General features: G+C 43.4%; 1 protein-coding gene across 3 annotated transcripts in view; it reads left to right on the top strand.

Moving 5' to 3' along the window:
* The window catches only part of LOC149343688 (anillin-like protein 1), a 47,240-nt gene that overhangs the window by 12,949 nt on the left and 16,603 nt on the right, over positions 1 to 17,688 (top strand). For 2 of the 3 annotated variants that reach the window (XM_089545996.1, XM_089545997.1), the window contains exons 8-15: positions 1,249 to 1,446; positions 5,799 to 6,071; positions 7,545 to 7,787; positions 10,631 to 10,766; positions 13,022 to 13,162; positions 13,861 to 14,039; positions 16,462 to 16,512; positions 16,884 to 16,947. In XM_089545996.1, the coding sequence (XP_089402122.1) occupies positions 1,249 to 1,446; positions 5,799 to 6,071; positions 7,545 to 7,787; positions 10,631 to 10,766; positions 13,022 to 13,162; positions 13,861 to 14,039; positions 16,462 to 16,512; positions 16,884 to 16,947 (1,285 nt within the window). The remainder of the gene's footprint in view (positions 1 to 1,248; positions 1,447 to 5,798; positions 6,072 to 7,544; positions 7,788 to 10,630; positions 10,767 to 13,021; positions 13,163 to 13,860; positions 14,040 to 16,461; positions 16,513 to 16,883; positions 16,948 to 17,688) is intronic. The other variant, XM_089545998.1, reaches the window with a different exon arrangement.

Genomic DNA, 17,688 nt, shown 5'->3' with positions numbered 1-17,688 from the left:
CATGGGCCATTCGAGCGCTCTAGACATGTGTATGGATGACTACGTATGCTTATATAGAAAGCATTTTAGATGTTTAAGTAGTAAACAGACTTCCATCAGTGGCTGCTCTGAATGCATCTGTAGCAGCTCTAAATTAGCATTTTGCCTGCTTCAAGCCCTGCTCCAAAAAATACAATAAAGCTTCCATCACTAACTATTTGTGGAATGTTTTCACTTGTCAAAGCTGTTTTGCACCTAATGACACTGTTTGCAATGGGCAAATTTTAAACATTTGAGCCATCGCGGTGGCTCAGTGGTTATGTTGCTCGGCTGCTGATCCAAAAGACTCAGGTTTGATCCTGGCCATGGCGGTTGCATTTCAGTGGGGACTAAATGCTAGAGGCCCGAGTACTGTGCAATGTCAGTGCATGTTCAAGAACCCTAGGTGGTTGATATTCCCGGAGCCTTCCACTACAGCCTCCTTCATAGCCTTTAAGGCCCAACTCCATCGGCGCTTTTCGGTGTGCGGTCGGAGCGCCTGAGCGACCAGCACGCGCCGCGACGAGCGTCGAAAAGTGGCATGCGTCTCCATGCTCCTGGTGCTGGCTCGCTCCCCCTCGCGAACCAACTGAAAAATTGTCAAGACGTGAACAAAAGATGGTTGGGGAGCTGCAAGGATTCCGAGAAAATTCGAGGGAACCTGAAAGAGCTTTCAGTCGTGAAGAAAAGACTCCCCGACAGCCCCCGGTCCTCCCATTGTTGAAAACCGGACCCCGCTTCCGACGCGCGCGCTAGCGCCCGTGCGCGGGCGCCAATATCTGGCACTGTTGGATGCGAGCGTCATGGAGACGCTGGGCGGCGGCCGACGCGTCGCGCATGCGCTAACCTGTTCTGGCCAACGCGTGGGCCTCCAAGCGCGGAGGACGCGCGCTCAAAAGCGCCGATGGAGTTGGGCCTTTAGTTGTGAGGGTGGTAAGGGCCTACAAGAAGTGTTTATTTTAGCAGATTCCACTGCAGTAATACATTGGTAGTTGTTTCTTGTTCTAGCAATCATAAACTATGATTTGCGTCTTAATATTGAAATCTCGAAACTATGAAGGACACAGCACATCGGCTGCCAAACTTTGTAACTATCATGGGGCAGTAATCTACTGCGATGTCTGGTGGTTGAATGCAGCTGCGGTGAACTGACTTCCCACAGGGGAGCACTTGAATGCTTTAATGTATTGTACTTTTTGTCTGCAAGGTATTTTCCCAAATTTTTTCCAGGCTAGCAAAAATGCCGAAGCGTGTAAGCAGTCTCCCAAAAAGGGCGACTTGCAGCATGCTGTGGTTTCCTCTGAGGCTACTGAAACAGTACAGGAAGATGTTACTGTTACTGAAGGAACTGCACTGCCTCAAGAGACTGGGGATGGTGGCAGCCCGGCCACACCACTGGGGACTGAAGTACTTGTTCCACCCACTGAGGTAGGTCTTTCGTTCTGTTTTTCACTCAGCCTTATTTTCAATCAGGCATGGTATTAAAGGGAGCACCAAGGTGCTGCTATTACCAAGCTTTGTGTTTGACCGCGGGTTTATTTTCAGAGTTAAGTGTACAAGTTATGAGAAAGGATTGCAAAGGTTAAGCTGAAGTGCAGCTACTGACAGCCTCTGAGGAAGCTGCTGTAAGCCGTAGGTGTGACTAGCACATTCGAAGTAGGAGCTGTGCATAAAACGTTTTCTTTTGCCAGTAGACAGCTGTGACAGCTCTAGTAGGTGATATCTGCAATTTAGCAAAGGCGGCAAAGTGGAACACTTCTCTAGCGGCGGAAGCTTTCCAGGAGGGAAACGGTAAATAATTTTTTTTCTTAGAAGTGTTTTTCTGAAGCTTTTTCTGAAGTGTTTTTCTGAAGCTTTCTGAACACATGTGTTGGCATGTGTGGCACAGTCAACATGCACTTTGCGCACTTTCTTTCATTGCAAGTGTATTTTCTAGTGAAGGACATGCACTGTTTGAATGAATGTCATGGGTGTAGAGATGCAATTTGTACATCAACATGGTGCACATGACAGCTCAGCACAGCCATGCTGCAGAGGAACTGGACTGAATGAACCTGTGAACAACATTGTGTGCCTTTTGATGAGGGGCTGCGGGGGCCAGGAGAATGAGGTGGCCTGCACATAACCACACACCGCTAATCCCACATTCTACAGCAGGTTGCATCGTAGCTACTGCATAGATGCATGCCACCGTGAACAGGGCATCTCAGTGGAAATTTTGGTGTTGCAGGATTTTGGCCGTAAAGTATGCGTCTGGCTGAACAGATCTGTCTGCTCATTACTTGCCATTGCTTGCAAATAGAGTCCCTGGTTGTAAACCTGATTGGGTTCTTGGTGCACATAATGTGCCTCCATGTATTACTGGGTGACTGAATTTCTGAAGCTGTCACATGGCAGTGGCTGTTGTTGGGTGGAGATTTTCTTGCTTCTCAGAGCTCTGTTAAAGTGATACTATATCCATTTTCCTGGACAAGCAATCTAAATCGATATCCACCTTAACCTCTTTCGTGTTGTCACAGACACTGTGGTAGTTCTTGATGCAAAACAATGACATTTGGGTTTGAATCGATGTCTGAACTGTACAGCTGGTGAGAGGCGACAAGCAGTTTGCTGGCCTGAGTGAAAGTTGCGATCCAAGGACGCTGCTTAGGTATGGCAGCAGCTGCTATTGCAAAGAAGCTTGCCTGCATCGGCAACAATTTGATGACTTTTTCTGTCCTGCCTTGTTATATAGAATACTAGCGGGGTATAGGGAACGGTGGCTGAACCGGGGTGTTTACACTTGAGAGCCAGCTCCACTACATTGTTTGCTAACATTGAAATGCAGAGCAGGCTAGGGTTAGAATCTTAGTTATTGCTGGCAGAGATGCACCCTTATGGTTGTTTTGAAGCCACTGCTGTTAACAGGCGTAGTGACAGTTTGGCAAGGTGCGCCAGGCAGCTTGGTGATAAGTAGAACCCCTCTGTAGTAAAGTCGTTCGAACCAGCAAAAAATGTTGACTATAAAAGTCTTTGCTAGGTGGTATATTAGTTGTTGGTGATAGCATGTCTCTGATACGCATCTGTCCACTAATTTTGCTTATTGTTGTGTTGATTTGTAAACACACTTAGAAATACCTTCTATCCTGCTCTACTCATCCCATTTTGTGCTATTTATTTTTGGTTATGTCTCATTTTATGCAGTCATGTTTTAGATTTCATTTGAGTCTTGCGGAGGTGCCATATTTGCTCAAATATAACATGTTTAATTTAAGTTAGAAAGGACGGCAACCAAAAAATGTAAAAATGAAACATGATGTTTAAGAACCTACTTGGTTCCTTCATCAGGTATGACTGCGAGCGAGTTGCAGCTTGCCTTTTTAAGCCCTCGTTTAGTCATCTGCTCAGTCACTATACGTAGATTGTGGATGTAATAGGGGGAAAGGGTTCCTAGGAAGCAGTTAACATTGCCCCATGTCTGCTGAATATGCCATGACTCAAGTAAGAGTTTTCTGTGCTGGTGTGGCTCAGTGTCCAACACAATGGTACCCTCGAAGTCAGTCTTGTGGTTAGATGCCTCGCACTGTTCTGCCACTGTGCTCCATTCCCTGTTAATTTGTTTGGAATCCGCTTTGTGCTGCTTCAGTCTTTCAGCGTAGTTCTTGGTTTCACCAATGTAGGACGCCGAGCACTTCAAGCAAGGGGTCTTTTATTCCACACCTTGAGTGTTTTCTTTTGGGTGACAGTCCTTTTGGTGGGAGAGAAGGTATCCGATGGTGGAAGTGTGTTTGTGTGCCGTTTGTACCCCTTCTTTTCTGAGGATATGGGCCAAGGTTTCATTGAGACCTTTTACTTAGGGAATGCAAATGTGTTTTTGCTGATGGCATTATATTAAATTCAATTCCTTTCCCAACCTTCCTTTCCTTTGAATGTTTCCTTTAAAACATTGTGTGGCCATTAATACAATGCAATGGGGGAGTTTGACTTCATATGGTAACAGAAGCTTTAAGTGAACATGGTGTCATCTTCTAAGGACTCAGTCATTTAAGAGGCAGTAGCTAAAAAACTTGCACAACACAATCAAGCGCAGTAAAACCTCCTGCACACTGTCTGAGGCCACCGCTGCCCCCCTGCTTTTTTTTCCTTTCCTATTCTGCACTGCCCCTTTTACTTCCTTTCCTTTCTTAGCGGCCTGTGTTGCCTTCTTTCCACTTTCATAGCCATCTTTCTTTTTCTCCTTTTTTTTTTCTATGCGCACTGCTGCACGCTTTCTCATCTCCCCAAGGCCTTTCGAAAGTTGGCTTCTCCTGGCAGCTTACTAGCTTGGTGGTTAAAGAGACCCTGATCAGGGTTTGAATGTTTTAAATAAATGAGTGCAGTGCATAGATCGGGCGTTGGTGACAGTCTCTGCAAAATACTAAAGCCATGTGCTCCTCGAGGAGCATTGAAAGTTCAAATCAAAGCTCTTTTGTGTTTACTTTTAACAAAGCCAGTCTCTTGAGCCTCTACGCTATTATTTTGACTCAACGGCTGAGGGGCAGGTGTAGCCAGCTCGTTTATGTAGAACACAGTGAAGTATTTAATATGACGTCATATCATCCGCTTGTTGCACACACATTTTTCCGTTGTACATGTCGTTTGTGCACACATACATAGACACAAAAACAAGATTTTTAGTTTCTTGTTCCAGTTTGTTCCTGCTTCAGCAGATTGCGGGCTGTGCCATTCATGTACCCTTTACATCGTGCATATTTTTCTATTGCAGAGTGCTCACGGGTGAACTCTCTTTGCAGAAAACCAATGTATAACTCCATTTCGAGACACTACTGCTCTCGCATGATTTTGTGCTTTCTGCACTGCAGCGTTGACATTTGTATATAGCACACAGCATGATGAACATTAATGCACTGCCCCCACGTGCCATATATTTACGGGAAGATCTTTCCAATCGGACAGTCATGGTGGGGTCCATTTCAGCGCAAAGACAATTGCTAAGTTCCAAATCCATAACTTTGGGATACGAAGCAAAGCATGTGAAAGACGGAAACGCTGCTGAGAGTGGTGCAGGAAATACTCCGGATAGCAAAAAGCTAGAAAGAAAACCTACTTGGTGAGGCAGGACTATGGCCTAGGCATCTTGCATACTCTGTACCTCTCGCTGAAATTGGAGGAGGGGGAATTTTGCTTGTGGAAGGTAGTCAACTAGGCAGCATGAAGAAAAAGCCTTGAAGGCATTGAAGGAGAGGAGGGTGGTGCCACCATTGAATGCCGCCATTTTATTGCTATTGAGCCATTTCAAGAGATTTTTGTGAGCGCACATTCCGGGAATGCCAAACAATCATTGGAGTGTAACGCATTTTCTACTAGATAGTGGTCTGGTCCGCTTTAAACAATCTCTGATAGCACCATTTTATCGTTTTCAATATCCTTGCTATATGAGGGGACGCAGGCTTTAGAGCTGAGTTTATTTTTCTCCGTAGAGCAATAAAATTTGGCATGCAGGTAGTGCTCTGTTTGGTATGTAACTTTGTCATGAGTTACTATGCATGCCACTGAACCAACTGTGCAAAAGTAAAACACAGCCTCCTGGCTTGTATTATTTTCATTGTTATAGGCGGCCATGCAATGAATATTAACAAATTAGAGGAAACCGTCCCTCATATTTATGAAGTCCTCAGTTTCGGTCCCTTGCTCTGTAAGGAAGAAGGAAGAGACATAGTTCCCAGCTTTTCATTCCACAGCAACATGTAGAGCATTGGGAACTGACAGTTTTTTGCATGCATGCATGCTTTTGATTTCAGCTTGGTGAGACAGAGTCCAAGAACTCGGGTGCTTCACACCCTTCAGAATGTCTTGTGGAAGCTTTGGAAAGCACACCGAGTGGCATAATCGAGGGCAGTAGGAGAGTGCAGAGCAGCACTGAAGGCAAAGAGTGCCTGATGAGTCCCGAGGAAGCGGCAGTGTTCGATGAAATTGACGACATCCTCAACGATGCGATGGACAGCGAGTACAGCGATACGAGCTACAGCTCGATGGCACAGTCTGATATGCAGCCGCCTTCAACTCCACCCCGAGTGAGTTGAGGATATGTTAGCATGGTTTTGCTGCTGTGTGCAAGTGTTTGTCGCTTGTGTTGCCTCGGCCATTATTCTTCAGCAGTGAAATGAAGAGGTGAGACTCGGTGAGAGTGCTCACATATTTATGATATGGAAGAAAAACCCGCAATGTCTTGTTTAAAGTAACCCCTCAGGCGTCCACTGTGTTGTCCACCATCCTTCAGCTTCAGTATGTAATATCTGTTATGCATGTAGGCAGATTGCTCTGTGGTTTCTGTTGCTGCTCAAGGCTTAGTTTTCAGAAAGCTCGAAGAACTTGGCACGGAACTGGATGCAGTTTTTATACTGATAATGGAGCTCCTGTGTGGCCTGTTGCTTTGCAACAGAGTCCCTTTTTTTGGAGTAATGTTTTTCACCACGACTTCTACTCATAATGGTTGCTTATTGCTAAAGGTGCGAAGCCTCATCTTGCGAAGGCTCAGAATTTGTCCTGTTCAAGCATTGAAATGAACAGTGTGATGCTAGTTGGCCAATCGGAGGAGCATTACAATGCTCTCATTCTTGACCAGCTAGCTGCTGGTGAAGATTAGTAGAAGTAGCTGAGAGGGCAGTCATGGTTCAGCTTTGTGATGTGCAACTGCAATAGAATAGCAAGGTGTACACAAAGGGCGTGGCTAGAACAGGGGTGTGCTTTGCATGAGCATGAGAACAATGCATGGCTACACTGCATGTTGCAGTACTTGCGATTAAGCCTGCAGTTTCCTGCATGTGGTTGCTTTGTGTGGGCAAGTGCAGAATTGCTTGTGATGCTGTCTCTTGGTTCACTGCATGACACCCCTGAATGATGCCAATGCTCAAAAGAAAGCATGTGAAACATGTAACAGTGTTGGTCGGCGGAGCAGTCATTGCACAATTTTTGTGCACATACTGCTGAGGCTCCAGTAAAAGGGAGGCATTTGGCGTAGTCAATGCTCTGTGTTGTGACTGTGGTAGCTAGATGTGTTTTCAACATGTCAAATTGTGTTTGCACATGTGTTTATGCTGATAGAATTTGGAGGAGTAACGGGTCTCCTTTTCATGAGCCATCAAAAACATCTTGTGGTTTCTTCTGATTAATCATGTTGCACACACTTGAGGTCAGGAGGAGCTGAAATGCCTCCATATGTCTCGAATTATAGAGGCAGAACTGGCACACTTATTTCATTGCCTGTCAGCCACCCCAGTATTCAGTGTTGTGGAGCTCTGTCTTTGTGGCATTTTTGATATCATACTTAATCAGTGTTCAAAACCAATGGAACTCCCACCTGACTGACAAATTGTTTGCTGTAACTGAGCATACTTACTGTGTCTGTGAAGATCAGTGTACAGCTGTATAAACCTTTTTTGAAACAAAAATGCTGCATGCCACTGCTGAACCACACGGTGAGCTTGTGCCACCTCTTTTCTGACTTGCCTGAAATGGGTTCATTTCCCCCTGTTTGCGATGAGCAGGCAGTTGAGCATCAGCAGCCCTCAGGCGAGCCATCACCAGTGCCGAAGGCAGGCAGCCCTCGGACGCCTATCAAAGGGCAGTCATCCACTGGCCAGCTGCCACGAACAATCAGCTCCTTCCGCAAACAGCAGCGCGATGCAACCCCACAACACTGCCCTGCTCTCAGCACACCGTCGAGGATGTCGCAGGACTTGACGCAGAAAGCTGATGAGCAGCTGTTGTCTCTCGGTGATAAACTCAAGGTAAGCATGCCTAGGCAGTCATTGCTCTCCTATTGGCTTTCAGCTTGTCTCTGGTACTGTTTGATGATGGGGCATCTTTATTTCAAGAAAAGCATTGGGGGGGTTGTTGGGGCATAATTCCACACCCCATTTCACAGTATTTTTTCCTGGAAGCTCAAACACCCACTCCTCCCAACTAGCTTTCTTCCCACTTCTATAAACAGTGTAAAGTCCTTTTTCAGGATTGTCATCTTCCCTGTCACATTGGGTTCACATGGGCAGGCATGTAGTTTTGGTGGAGCTGCCAGTCACTGTACTTCTATAACTCCAGTAATTTTTGTTCTTTGCTGTATGGTTAAGTAGTGATTAATTTCAATGTAGTAGTACTGCTTATTTGTTGTCAGTAGGCTTGTGCGGATCTACGAGAGCGAGCCAACATGAGGCAGAGGGTACCGCTGGGTGCGTATATCTTGCAGCTGTCCATGGAGTCGCTGCTTATGAACAGCCGTGCAACAACAGAATCGCAGTTAAGGCGGGCCATGGGGATTGGATTTGGTATTTTTTATTTTTTGGCACAGAAAAATGAAATTTGGACTGCTTGTTACGATGTCTACTGAATACTTATTTAAATACAAAATTTCACTGAAATATCTTGAATTTAACAAATTTTTATATGCTTCATTGCTATACCAAACTTGCAGAAAGCCTGGCATGACAACAAAACATGGTAGGAGCCTGCAGCCCATCTTAAGCTTTACTCAAAAGAATGGTTGATGCAGGGGCATTCTCCAAATATTTTTGGCAGCTTGATATTTTTCTACTCTATGTTATATCCACGCTTCCATAATACACTCATTTTCTTCGTGTCCAATTAGTGACAGAGTAAAAAATTATGTTGGGTTCCAAGCCATGTTGGAATCGATGGTAACGAGAGAGCGGACGCATGCGCTGCTCAAGCCCACAACAAGGAAATACAGAAAATAAGCATGCCACATAATGATTGTATGAAGCTAGTTCAGAGCAGACTGAGAAACAAATGGCAGAGCATATGGAATAGTCAGATAAATAGCAAGCTACACTTAATAAAACCAATATTAGGAGAATGGAAATCATACACCCACCAGGAACGCTTTTTTGAAGTTATTTTATGTTGTTTATGTATTGGACACACACACCTTACCCACAACTTTCTACTAACAAAACAAGACAATCCTACCTGTGAAAAATGCGGAGATGAACTCACAGTAACTCACATCTTAATCTCATGCAGAGAACTTGAAACACTGAGAAACAAGTTTTTACCCCGTTTTACAACCAACACATCCCTTTTCATCCGTCATTGATTGTAGGTGAAGAAGCTCTTATTGATAAGTCAAGCGTTTTTAACTTTTTAAAAGAAGCCAATGTACTTGAAAAACTCTGAATTCCTACCCCGTGCTTTACAATTTATTGACACACCTCATCCACCTTCTCCGTCGTGAGAAGACGGCTGAGGTCTCTATTCCATTAGTAGGGGATCTCGAGATCCTTGCACAGCCAAGGATGGCTGCCGAGGTTGCCGACCCTCTTTAAAGCTTTTTCCATAAGTCACTTCTAAAATTTTGTCTTACGTTTTACTAGGTTGCATGAATTATCTTTTTAGGCCCTTTACACCGTCGTTTAATTAGACTTCTGTATAACATCTATATAAAACAATTTTCATACCCTGAGCTTGGCGCATGATAGCCTTAGTGTCGCTTATGCGCCACTAAACTCAACTCAACTCAACTCAACTCAAAAATTGAGAAAGTAATTCAAAATATAGGAATGTCACTACATGAAGAATTTATCAAGAACATAATGCAACAAACCACATGAAAATTCATGAAGCCATCGTCATGATATGCTTTCTGCAATAGGGGCAGTCAGGTCAAAAAACGCTTTTGAGAAAAGTGGCATTTTCATGTAGATTTCAGCCAGTTTTTGCTACCCACAGTCATAGAAACATTTTTATAAATTCACTTTGGACTGTTTTCGGGGAAATTTTTCGGGATATATTTAAAACGACTTTATAGATAAATCTAGTGTATTCTAAAATCTGATTTTTTTCTAGAGTTTCACGATTTGGAAGCAGTGTCTCCCCTTATGACCAACAGCTGTGGGTCCCACTAATAAGTCTCATACCTCACAAACACATCAGCTCTGTATGTAGGTCGACTCCCACAATTTCCGATGTTCATTTTTGCAGAAATTTGACGCAGCTTCGATGAGTGCAAGAAAGCTTCAATGCACTTTCTTTCCCTCATGTAATAGGCTTGTGTGTTAGAGAAACATCATTTTGAAAATTCCCGTTGCAGCGTCAACCTTTTTCATGTGCCAGAAGTATTCCAGATATTCGCTCCTCTAAAATCATTTTTTAAAAATTGCTGTTACTTTGAACCAGAAAACCACTATCCACACAAGCCTAGTTGCCAGGCCTGGAAGAGTGGTGCCTGTACTTGAGAATGGCTTTGCGATTGACGAAAGTCAGAGGCTGTCATTGCTTGTGCCTGTATTGTGTGTTTGGCCACAGTAGCCTGATATGTGGGAGGTATATATATGTATGGTATACCTAGTGCCACTGGGTTCCCATCGGTTTCCCAATGGGTACAAGCTTTCCCCTGGCCTGATTCTTGGCTTTCTGTGGGTGGGGTGAAATGCTTGGAAACTAGGGCCTTTGAGCCTACCTTAGCAAACCAAAAGCATTGGTTTGGCAAAAGCATTGGTTTGGCATTGGTTTGCAGCTTGGCAAAAGTGTTCTTTTGCCAAGCTGACCTTGTACTGTTACAATCAAATCATCATGTATTGTGTGTGCATATATTTAATACCTTTCTTGGGTATGGCAGTCTCTTCAGGACTGTGTCCTGGCCCAGCAGACGGTCATCAGCCAGGCCACCCAGGCACTGAACCTGTGCCAGGCATCTGCCGAGTTCCTGGGCTCCTCCGAGCAGGTCGAAGGGGAGAAACTTCTGCTCATTGCAAGTACGTGTGCCACCATCTTCCACATCCATGGTCTGACCAGTTGCGAGGACAGTTAAATGTGTTCTGGCTGTGATCCGTACTGTTGGTGCACTTGGGTCTATTGTGGGCCTAAGCACATGTTGATTGTTGTCGTTACAATATGGCACTGCTTTGTGAGGAAAAGAATGTTGAGGTTAAACCATTCTCTGCACACAAGACAGCTAGTGCCACAAGTATGGCAGCTTGTAATACTTTGTGCCAGATCCCACTTTACTAGGCTTCAGTTGAGGAAGTAAGATGCGCAGAGTAGGTGAGACCATAGTTTCTTAACATTGCCTAGAGAGAAAAGTGTCACCATTTTCTGTCCATATTTCTAGAAGAGCCCTTACTCCACCGCCTGAACGATGGGAGGATGAGGTTTCATATTTGTCTTGGCTAGTGTTGGGCTGAAAACATGGATTCTGCATCGGCACTGGAAGCTGCACCGTTATGCTCTCCACTTTGCACAGATCAAATTATTTTAATAGCACATCCTTCACTTAAATGAACTCATTGCAAGTGAGTTAGATGTTAGGATGATTGGAAACTTTCACAGCATTTATTTGGGGTTTGCCTCGAGAAGTCTTGTTTTGGCTGAAGCCACGTTTCATGCCAAGCAGTAGCCAAACCAAATATAAAATCTCTTCTTCCCAACATTCCTGTGCCTCTCCATGATGGATAAACTATAAAATGCCACTTTTCTTTTTAGGTAATATTGAGAAATTCTATACATGGGATACCACATTAGTGGTTCATGCACAGAACCTTCACCTACTATTGCACAAAAAAATAGAGATTGGTATATGTAGCATGTTGCAGTGCACAGCATGGTGTGATGTGCAGTTTCATACACCTAAGCTGCACATTGACGGTGAGGAACTGCTGTGACGAGCTGTGGATTTATTTCAACCACCTGGAGTTCTTGAATGTACACTGACACCACACAGCACAAAGCATGTAGTATATTTTTAAAAATTTCACCTCCATAGAAATGCAGTTATGGCAGCCATGATTCTATTCCATGCTTTTGGCCTCGGTAGCCGAACGCTATAGCCATCCTTCACTTTCTTCACTTTTGAGCACTTTCTTTAGCCACCGTGACGGCTAAAAAAAAAGGCATATATTTTGCTTGTTGGCACTGTGATAGCAAAACTCAGTGGTGGGCTCATGCGGGCATGCCATTGCTTCTACAGGTAGCTTGGAAGATCAGACGCTACTGTATTATCCGCTTTGCTGGTGTAGAATGTTCATTGCAGCAGGCCTCCAGTAGTGAAGCTGAACATTTCAGTTCCATTTGCAGCAGTCTGAAATTTACCAGGGTGGAGCTTTGGGCCAGTTGGTTGCACATGTTGAAGTAAGGGAAGCATGACTTTAGACACAGCATAAGAGAAAATATGCGTATTGGACAATACTCATCCAGTCTTCATCTTTTCTTGCGTCTTGTTCAAAGTTTTGTTTCTCTTGCACTGACATCAACAGTGAAGTACAGAATAGACTGTTTGAAAAAATTTCAGTTTGAGCTTTATTCCTGTGGAACCTCTTACGTTTTCTGTCAAAGCTTTTGTTCTGCTGAGTCTTGTGGATCACAGAACCAAAGATAGCACTTTCTTACAGGCCTCACTCTTGGTCCTTGTACACACCCGCTGTCATAAATTTATGGAACAAAACTTTTGGGAAGAAATTCAACTTTTTTTTTCATTGAACTCATGTCGAACTCATATAAAGTGGTGCATTGTGTTATTCACATACTCAGATTTAGGTTACATGTAAGGCCGCATGCAAGGACTAATGAATTTAAGTTCTGAAACTCTAGTGTTCCATATGGCTCAGGCTCATGGCATAGCATTCTCTTTACTTCGCAGATTTGTACATACTACGAAGAGATGCTCCTGATTTTCTCCAAGATCATAATTGTGCGAAGGTGCCGTTGGGAGCAAAAGTGATGTATACCACATGAACTTGAGTTAAACTGCACTGTTGTGCACTTTCCAGAAGCACCTGCTGTTGAGACAAGCAGGGAAGCAACTCCTTTTATTATCTAGAGGCATATCAGTTTGCTCATTTACATGTGTGGCACTTGCTGCCTGCCAAAATTGGCAAGAGGCATCGAAAGAGCAGTGAGCCACACAATAATGTGTGGTGTTCGCCGCTTTTGGTCCCGACAGTACAGTGTGCAGACATGGCGTGTCTTGTTATCTTGTTAACTTTAGTTTTGCCTGCACATTTGGTGCCTGCAGCTCAGAAGCGGCTGGCTTGTCTCAATGAAATCCAGCGACTCAAGACCGAAGGAGATAATTCTGTGGCTGACCTGCCCAAGGGTTCGTTGGTGATCAAGAAGATCCGGTTCCCCATCAACAAGGATGCCCTGAAAGATTCCAGTGAGTACATGCTGTTCACTTTAAATAGTACTGCGAGAGTGTCTAAGGTGGCTCTAGCAGTTGGCTGTCTATTTGTGCCACCATGAAGCCATGACGACAGCATGGCCTCAACTCAACTTGGAATCTTATATTTTGGCAGATATAATGGTAACTGCTAACACTGAAGAATCGTTAGTCTTGCAGTGATTCATTGGACTTAGCAAAGATTTTTGGTGGAAATCATTTTTGGTAAAATCCCAGCCGCGGCGGCTGGAATTTCTTTGGAGGAGAAATTCTCAAGGCCCGTGTACTGTGCGATGTCAGTGCACATTGAAGAACCCCAGGTGGTCGAAATTTCCGGAGCCCTCCACTACGGCGTCCCTCATAGCCTGAGTTGCTTTGGGACGTTAAACCCCATAAAACCAAACCAAACCAATAATTTTTGGTAAAGTATTTTTTCTGTGCACTCAACTAACGGAACTACATCTGTGTTGTGAGATAGTCACTCACAGCTGGTCAATTTAGGAGTCTTGAAGACTCAGAATACGAGACAGTGTGATGGAGCCTTGACTTCTAGATTGCCCAGGCTGTTATACCAGGTGAACGAGGTGACTTTTGAACAGTGAGGGGGGTTCTCATGCTCTGCTTACCGTGCTCTGCTTTTTCTGTGCTCAGTACCGTTGTTGCTGGCTGATGCTGCATTTGCAACTGCCCTTCAGGTGGCCTTGTCTACCACTTCCTGTGCATGGTTCAGTACCGTGGAAAGGTGCATGCGTCCCAGCTCATCTCGAGCGATTCCATTCAGAGCAAGGAGATGAGCTGCTTGGAGTTTGACAATGAGATTGCGTTCTCTGGCATGGATGAAGACTTCCAAGTGCTGGTCGATGTCTACGGACTGGTACGTGGAGAGGTTCAGCTTGTTTGTCAAGAGTTTTGGTTGAAGTAGATACATAAATGTGAAGCACCTTTTCAATATGCATGCCGAATGTATGAGTAGATATCAGTTTGATATTATGCTTTAACTGCAACAGTTCAAGACTTTTTCACAGTGCTTCTTCTTTGTAATAATTTCAGACCACTTTTGTTCTAAACGGAGATCTGCTTTGCTCTGTTTTACTTTGTCTTGCTTTGTGTACATGTGTGTAAAACATCTTACTTCGTACTATATTGTAGCCTGTCTACTGATTTTCACAGTGATATTGATCTCTGGTATATTATCCGACTCTACCTTAATGCCAGAACACTGATTATGTTGTTGGGCACCAGTGCATGGAGGTGATGGCACACTTCTTGCTTCAGAATAGTGATGTTCATCTTAACATTTTTTCCTAATCAACAGGGAGAAAATATTTATATAGGTTATACCCTGAATTGCTGACATATTTTACAATGGAGGGGCTATAGTAGGTGCCAGGAAAAGTAGTTTGTGATGTTAATAGAATACACCAAATATGTATAGATGTATGTGAACATATAAAGTTGCATGAAATTTTCAGTAGAAGTAATATTTTCGACTGGGTAGGTAGCTAAGGGTGGATGCGGGTCTTGAGATCGAAAAAGATCTCAAAAAAGCCGATTTTTCGAAAAACAGTTTGTACACTTAAGATTATATTTCTACGAAATATCCATGGTCGAAACGACTGCAGTGTGCAAGAAAAAAATTAAAAACAGCTGAAAAATAAAGCACGAGCTTTGAAATGATGTACTACTTTATGTGATCGCATGTCTTAAACTTCTCTCTAACCTCCACCATTTTGCAACCGTTTCAAAGCTCTTTTCATTTCCTTTCGTTTGACACTTTCCAAGATGGTGTCAGGGCAGCACAGCCAATGATACAGTATATTCATTCATGATTTTACAAATAGAGTGTATGCCTTACGAGCATTTTCTCTGGTTTGCCTGGGGCAATTAAACTGAGCTTGTTATGAATTTATTCGGGGAGGAGCACAGTTGTGCGGTGATACTACTTTTTGCTACTGGCATCTACTTATGCATTAAATTTCATTGTTTGCTTTCCGAAATTACCAGCCATACCATTTTTTATGTTCTATTCATAATTCTTTTTATCGATGTACTTTCACTGAGGCAAGCATAAAAGCAGCATCACCGCACAAAATGCTTCTTGGTTGATGCAGTTCTGTAAATAATTCCAATTATTTATAAACATTTTTTGGCTAACTGCTTGTAACAGTCCAACTCATATTCTAGTTGAGCTATGAACTAGTGATTTATCGAACACACTCGATCACCAAGTGCTGCTTGCACATCGCCGACACCGCTACCTCCAGTCGTGCGGTGTACACTACGAGTGAAAGATCGCAGACGTTGTGAGTGAGCCATGGTTCGTGGCACGCATTGCAATCGTTGGGCCAATGGACAGCTGTAAATAAATCCCGTTAGCACTAGACAGATCTGCATGAATGCATTTTTCATATGCTTCTGCATACAGATTTTGTTGGTTTCGATAAGAATTTCGAATGACATGAATTTTTTTTGCAATTCCTATGAGGTTCGTGTCATCAAGCTTCTGTTGTATAGACATAAAAACAAAAGTACAGAGGGGCAGTTGTGAAGGCTAGCTGAGCAACTCTGCGGGGCTTTTTTTTTTTTGTCGTTTTTTATCACTTGCATTTAGCAGTAGTTCCTAAATCCTTATACAAAAAAAAAAAGTGCATGGATGAAAGCAGTGACTTTGGAAATAATGCAGGAGCACGGACTTGGGTCTAGAAATCTTGCTTCCATGCCTCCCATGTCATCTGTTGTAGTGATTGAATGTAATGTAGCAGTGGTACAAGCACCATCGACTATTCATTTTCTCCACCCACAAATTTGTGTGCAGTTGCTAATGTGTTGTGCACTGTGTATGGTCATGTGCTTTGCTTGTAGTGTGCTTTACTGCCTCTGTGGCCAAGCTAAAATCAGAGGCAGCTCACCGTGGCGGACAACTGGCTGGTTTGGGTTGGTCAGGTCAAGTTGATCACGTACATAACAGCATAGGGATGAAGAGCCTAGCAGTAATCATGTGTGTACTTTTACTGCTGCTGGAAATCGACACTGTTGGGAAAGATCGAGTTAATTGAGGTGATAAGCATAAGTTGCTCCAGTTTGAGTTGAGAAGCACTGTTTGTAAACAGTCGTCATAATTTTGTATTGGTTGGAAGAGTCAAATGCTTTGAACATGAGAAGTTTGATGAAAACTTAATTGGACAGCAAGACACTGTTCAGAAAAACCCTTGAATCTTTGCACATCTTGCCTGGAAAATGTTCAAAAGTTGCCAAAGTGTGCTAATATTCTAAAAATCAATTCTGCTCACTTTCAGAAAACTGTCAGCCCTGTTGTCTCCCACGACAAAAAGTACCATATTAAAAAGGTAAGGTAAGGTTTTCTTGGACTGCCAGCCCTTTTTCATTTTTTTCCGAGCTATCACAGGAAGTTTAGAGTAAATTTTTGTGTAGGAGTGTTTTAGCATAGGCTGTTGTGCAGTCCACTTCCAAGAGGAGTGGATTGCAGGTGGAGATTAGAGATCTGTGCTAGAACACCATTGTTACAGGCATGGTTGATGGCTTAGTAGTAATGACAGGACTGTCCCGGCAGGTGCAAGAAGTATTATAGCATCATACCGTTTAAAACTTTCTGTGTGCTGAAAAATAAACTGCCAAACTTCTTTGCTCCGCATTCACTCTTTTCTCAACTTACTATATTGCAGTCAGTGCTCTTGATTTTTGTATCCCTGCTCTTCAGGAAACTATCAAGATGAAGTTGTCGTCACGCGGAAAGAAAACAGATAACATTTTTCTGGCACCAAGTAAGACTCTTGCCTTTTCTCACAACGTGATGAATGTCCCTGCTTTGTCCTTCTATGCTGCACTTACTGTGCTGAATTAGTGGTCTAGAACATCTGTGCGGTTTCAGCAAGAATGAGCCACCTGTGAGGTGGCTGGCCAAAGTGCTCCTCATGCATTTAAACATAGTTTCTGGACTTAGAATGACAATTACAGTGGACTGAATAACAATTACAGTGGACTCTTGCTAATTCAAATTCAATCAGTTCATACAGACTTTTTCGACCCATGAACATCAAGTGTATTAAGGAAGAGGGTCTTAGAAATAAACTTTTATTAATGAAGTCGCAACTAGGAAATCTTCAGGGAACATGCATTTTCGTGTTCTGATTCCAAATATGTAATTTAATTTTATGTACAACAAGTTGTTGCACACTTATGCAGTATGAGAGAAGCCAACAGCCACAGAAACCAAGGAGCACAGGGGATTTTTAATTAATTTATTTTTTATTTTTTTGTGGTGTTGATCAAGTAAGAATATTACTGTCGCTTAAAGCTAATTGATTAGAAAAGCAGAAGAAAAAACAACCACATGCTGCCGGTGGGATCCGAAACCACGACCTCCAAATTACGCGTCCGGTGCTCTACCTCTGAGCTGCGGCGACGGCTGTCAAACCTTCTGCTTTCGGGGGTATTTATGTTTACAAATAACCTAACCTTGAAAGTGTTCATCAGCGCCACCCACGTTCGTAAGCGGCGGACGT

Source organism: Amblyomma mixtum, chromosome 5 (genome assembly GCF_055824585.1).
Source record: "Amblyomma mixtum isolate Tamu chromosome 5, ASM5582458v1, whole genome shotgun sequence".
NCBI lineage: Eukaryota > Metazoa > Arthropoda > Arachnida > Ixodida > Ixodidae > Amblyomma > Amblyomma mixtum.
The sequence above is the reverse complement of the archived record's forward strand: the minus strand, read 5'-3'. Positions and strand labels throughout refer to the sequence as shown.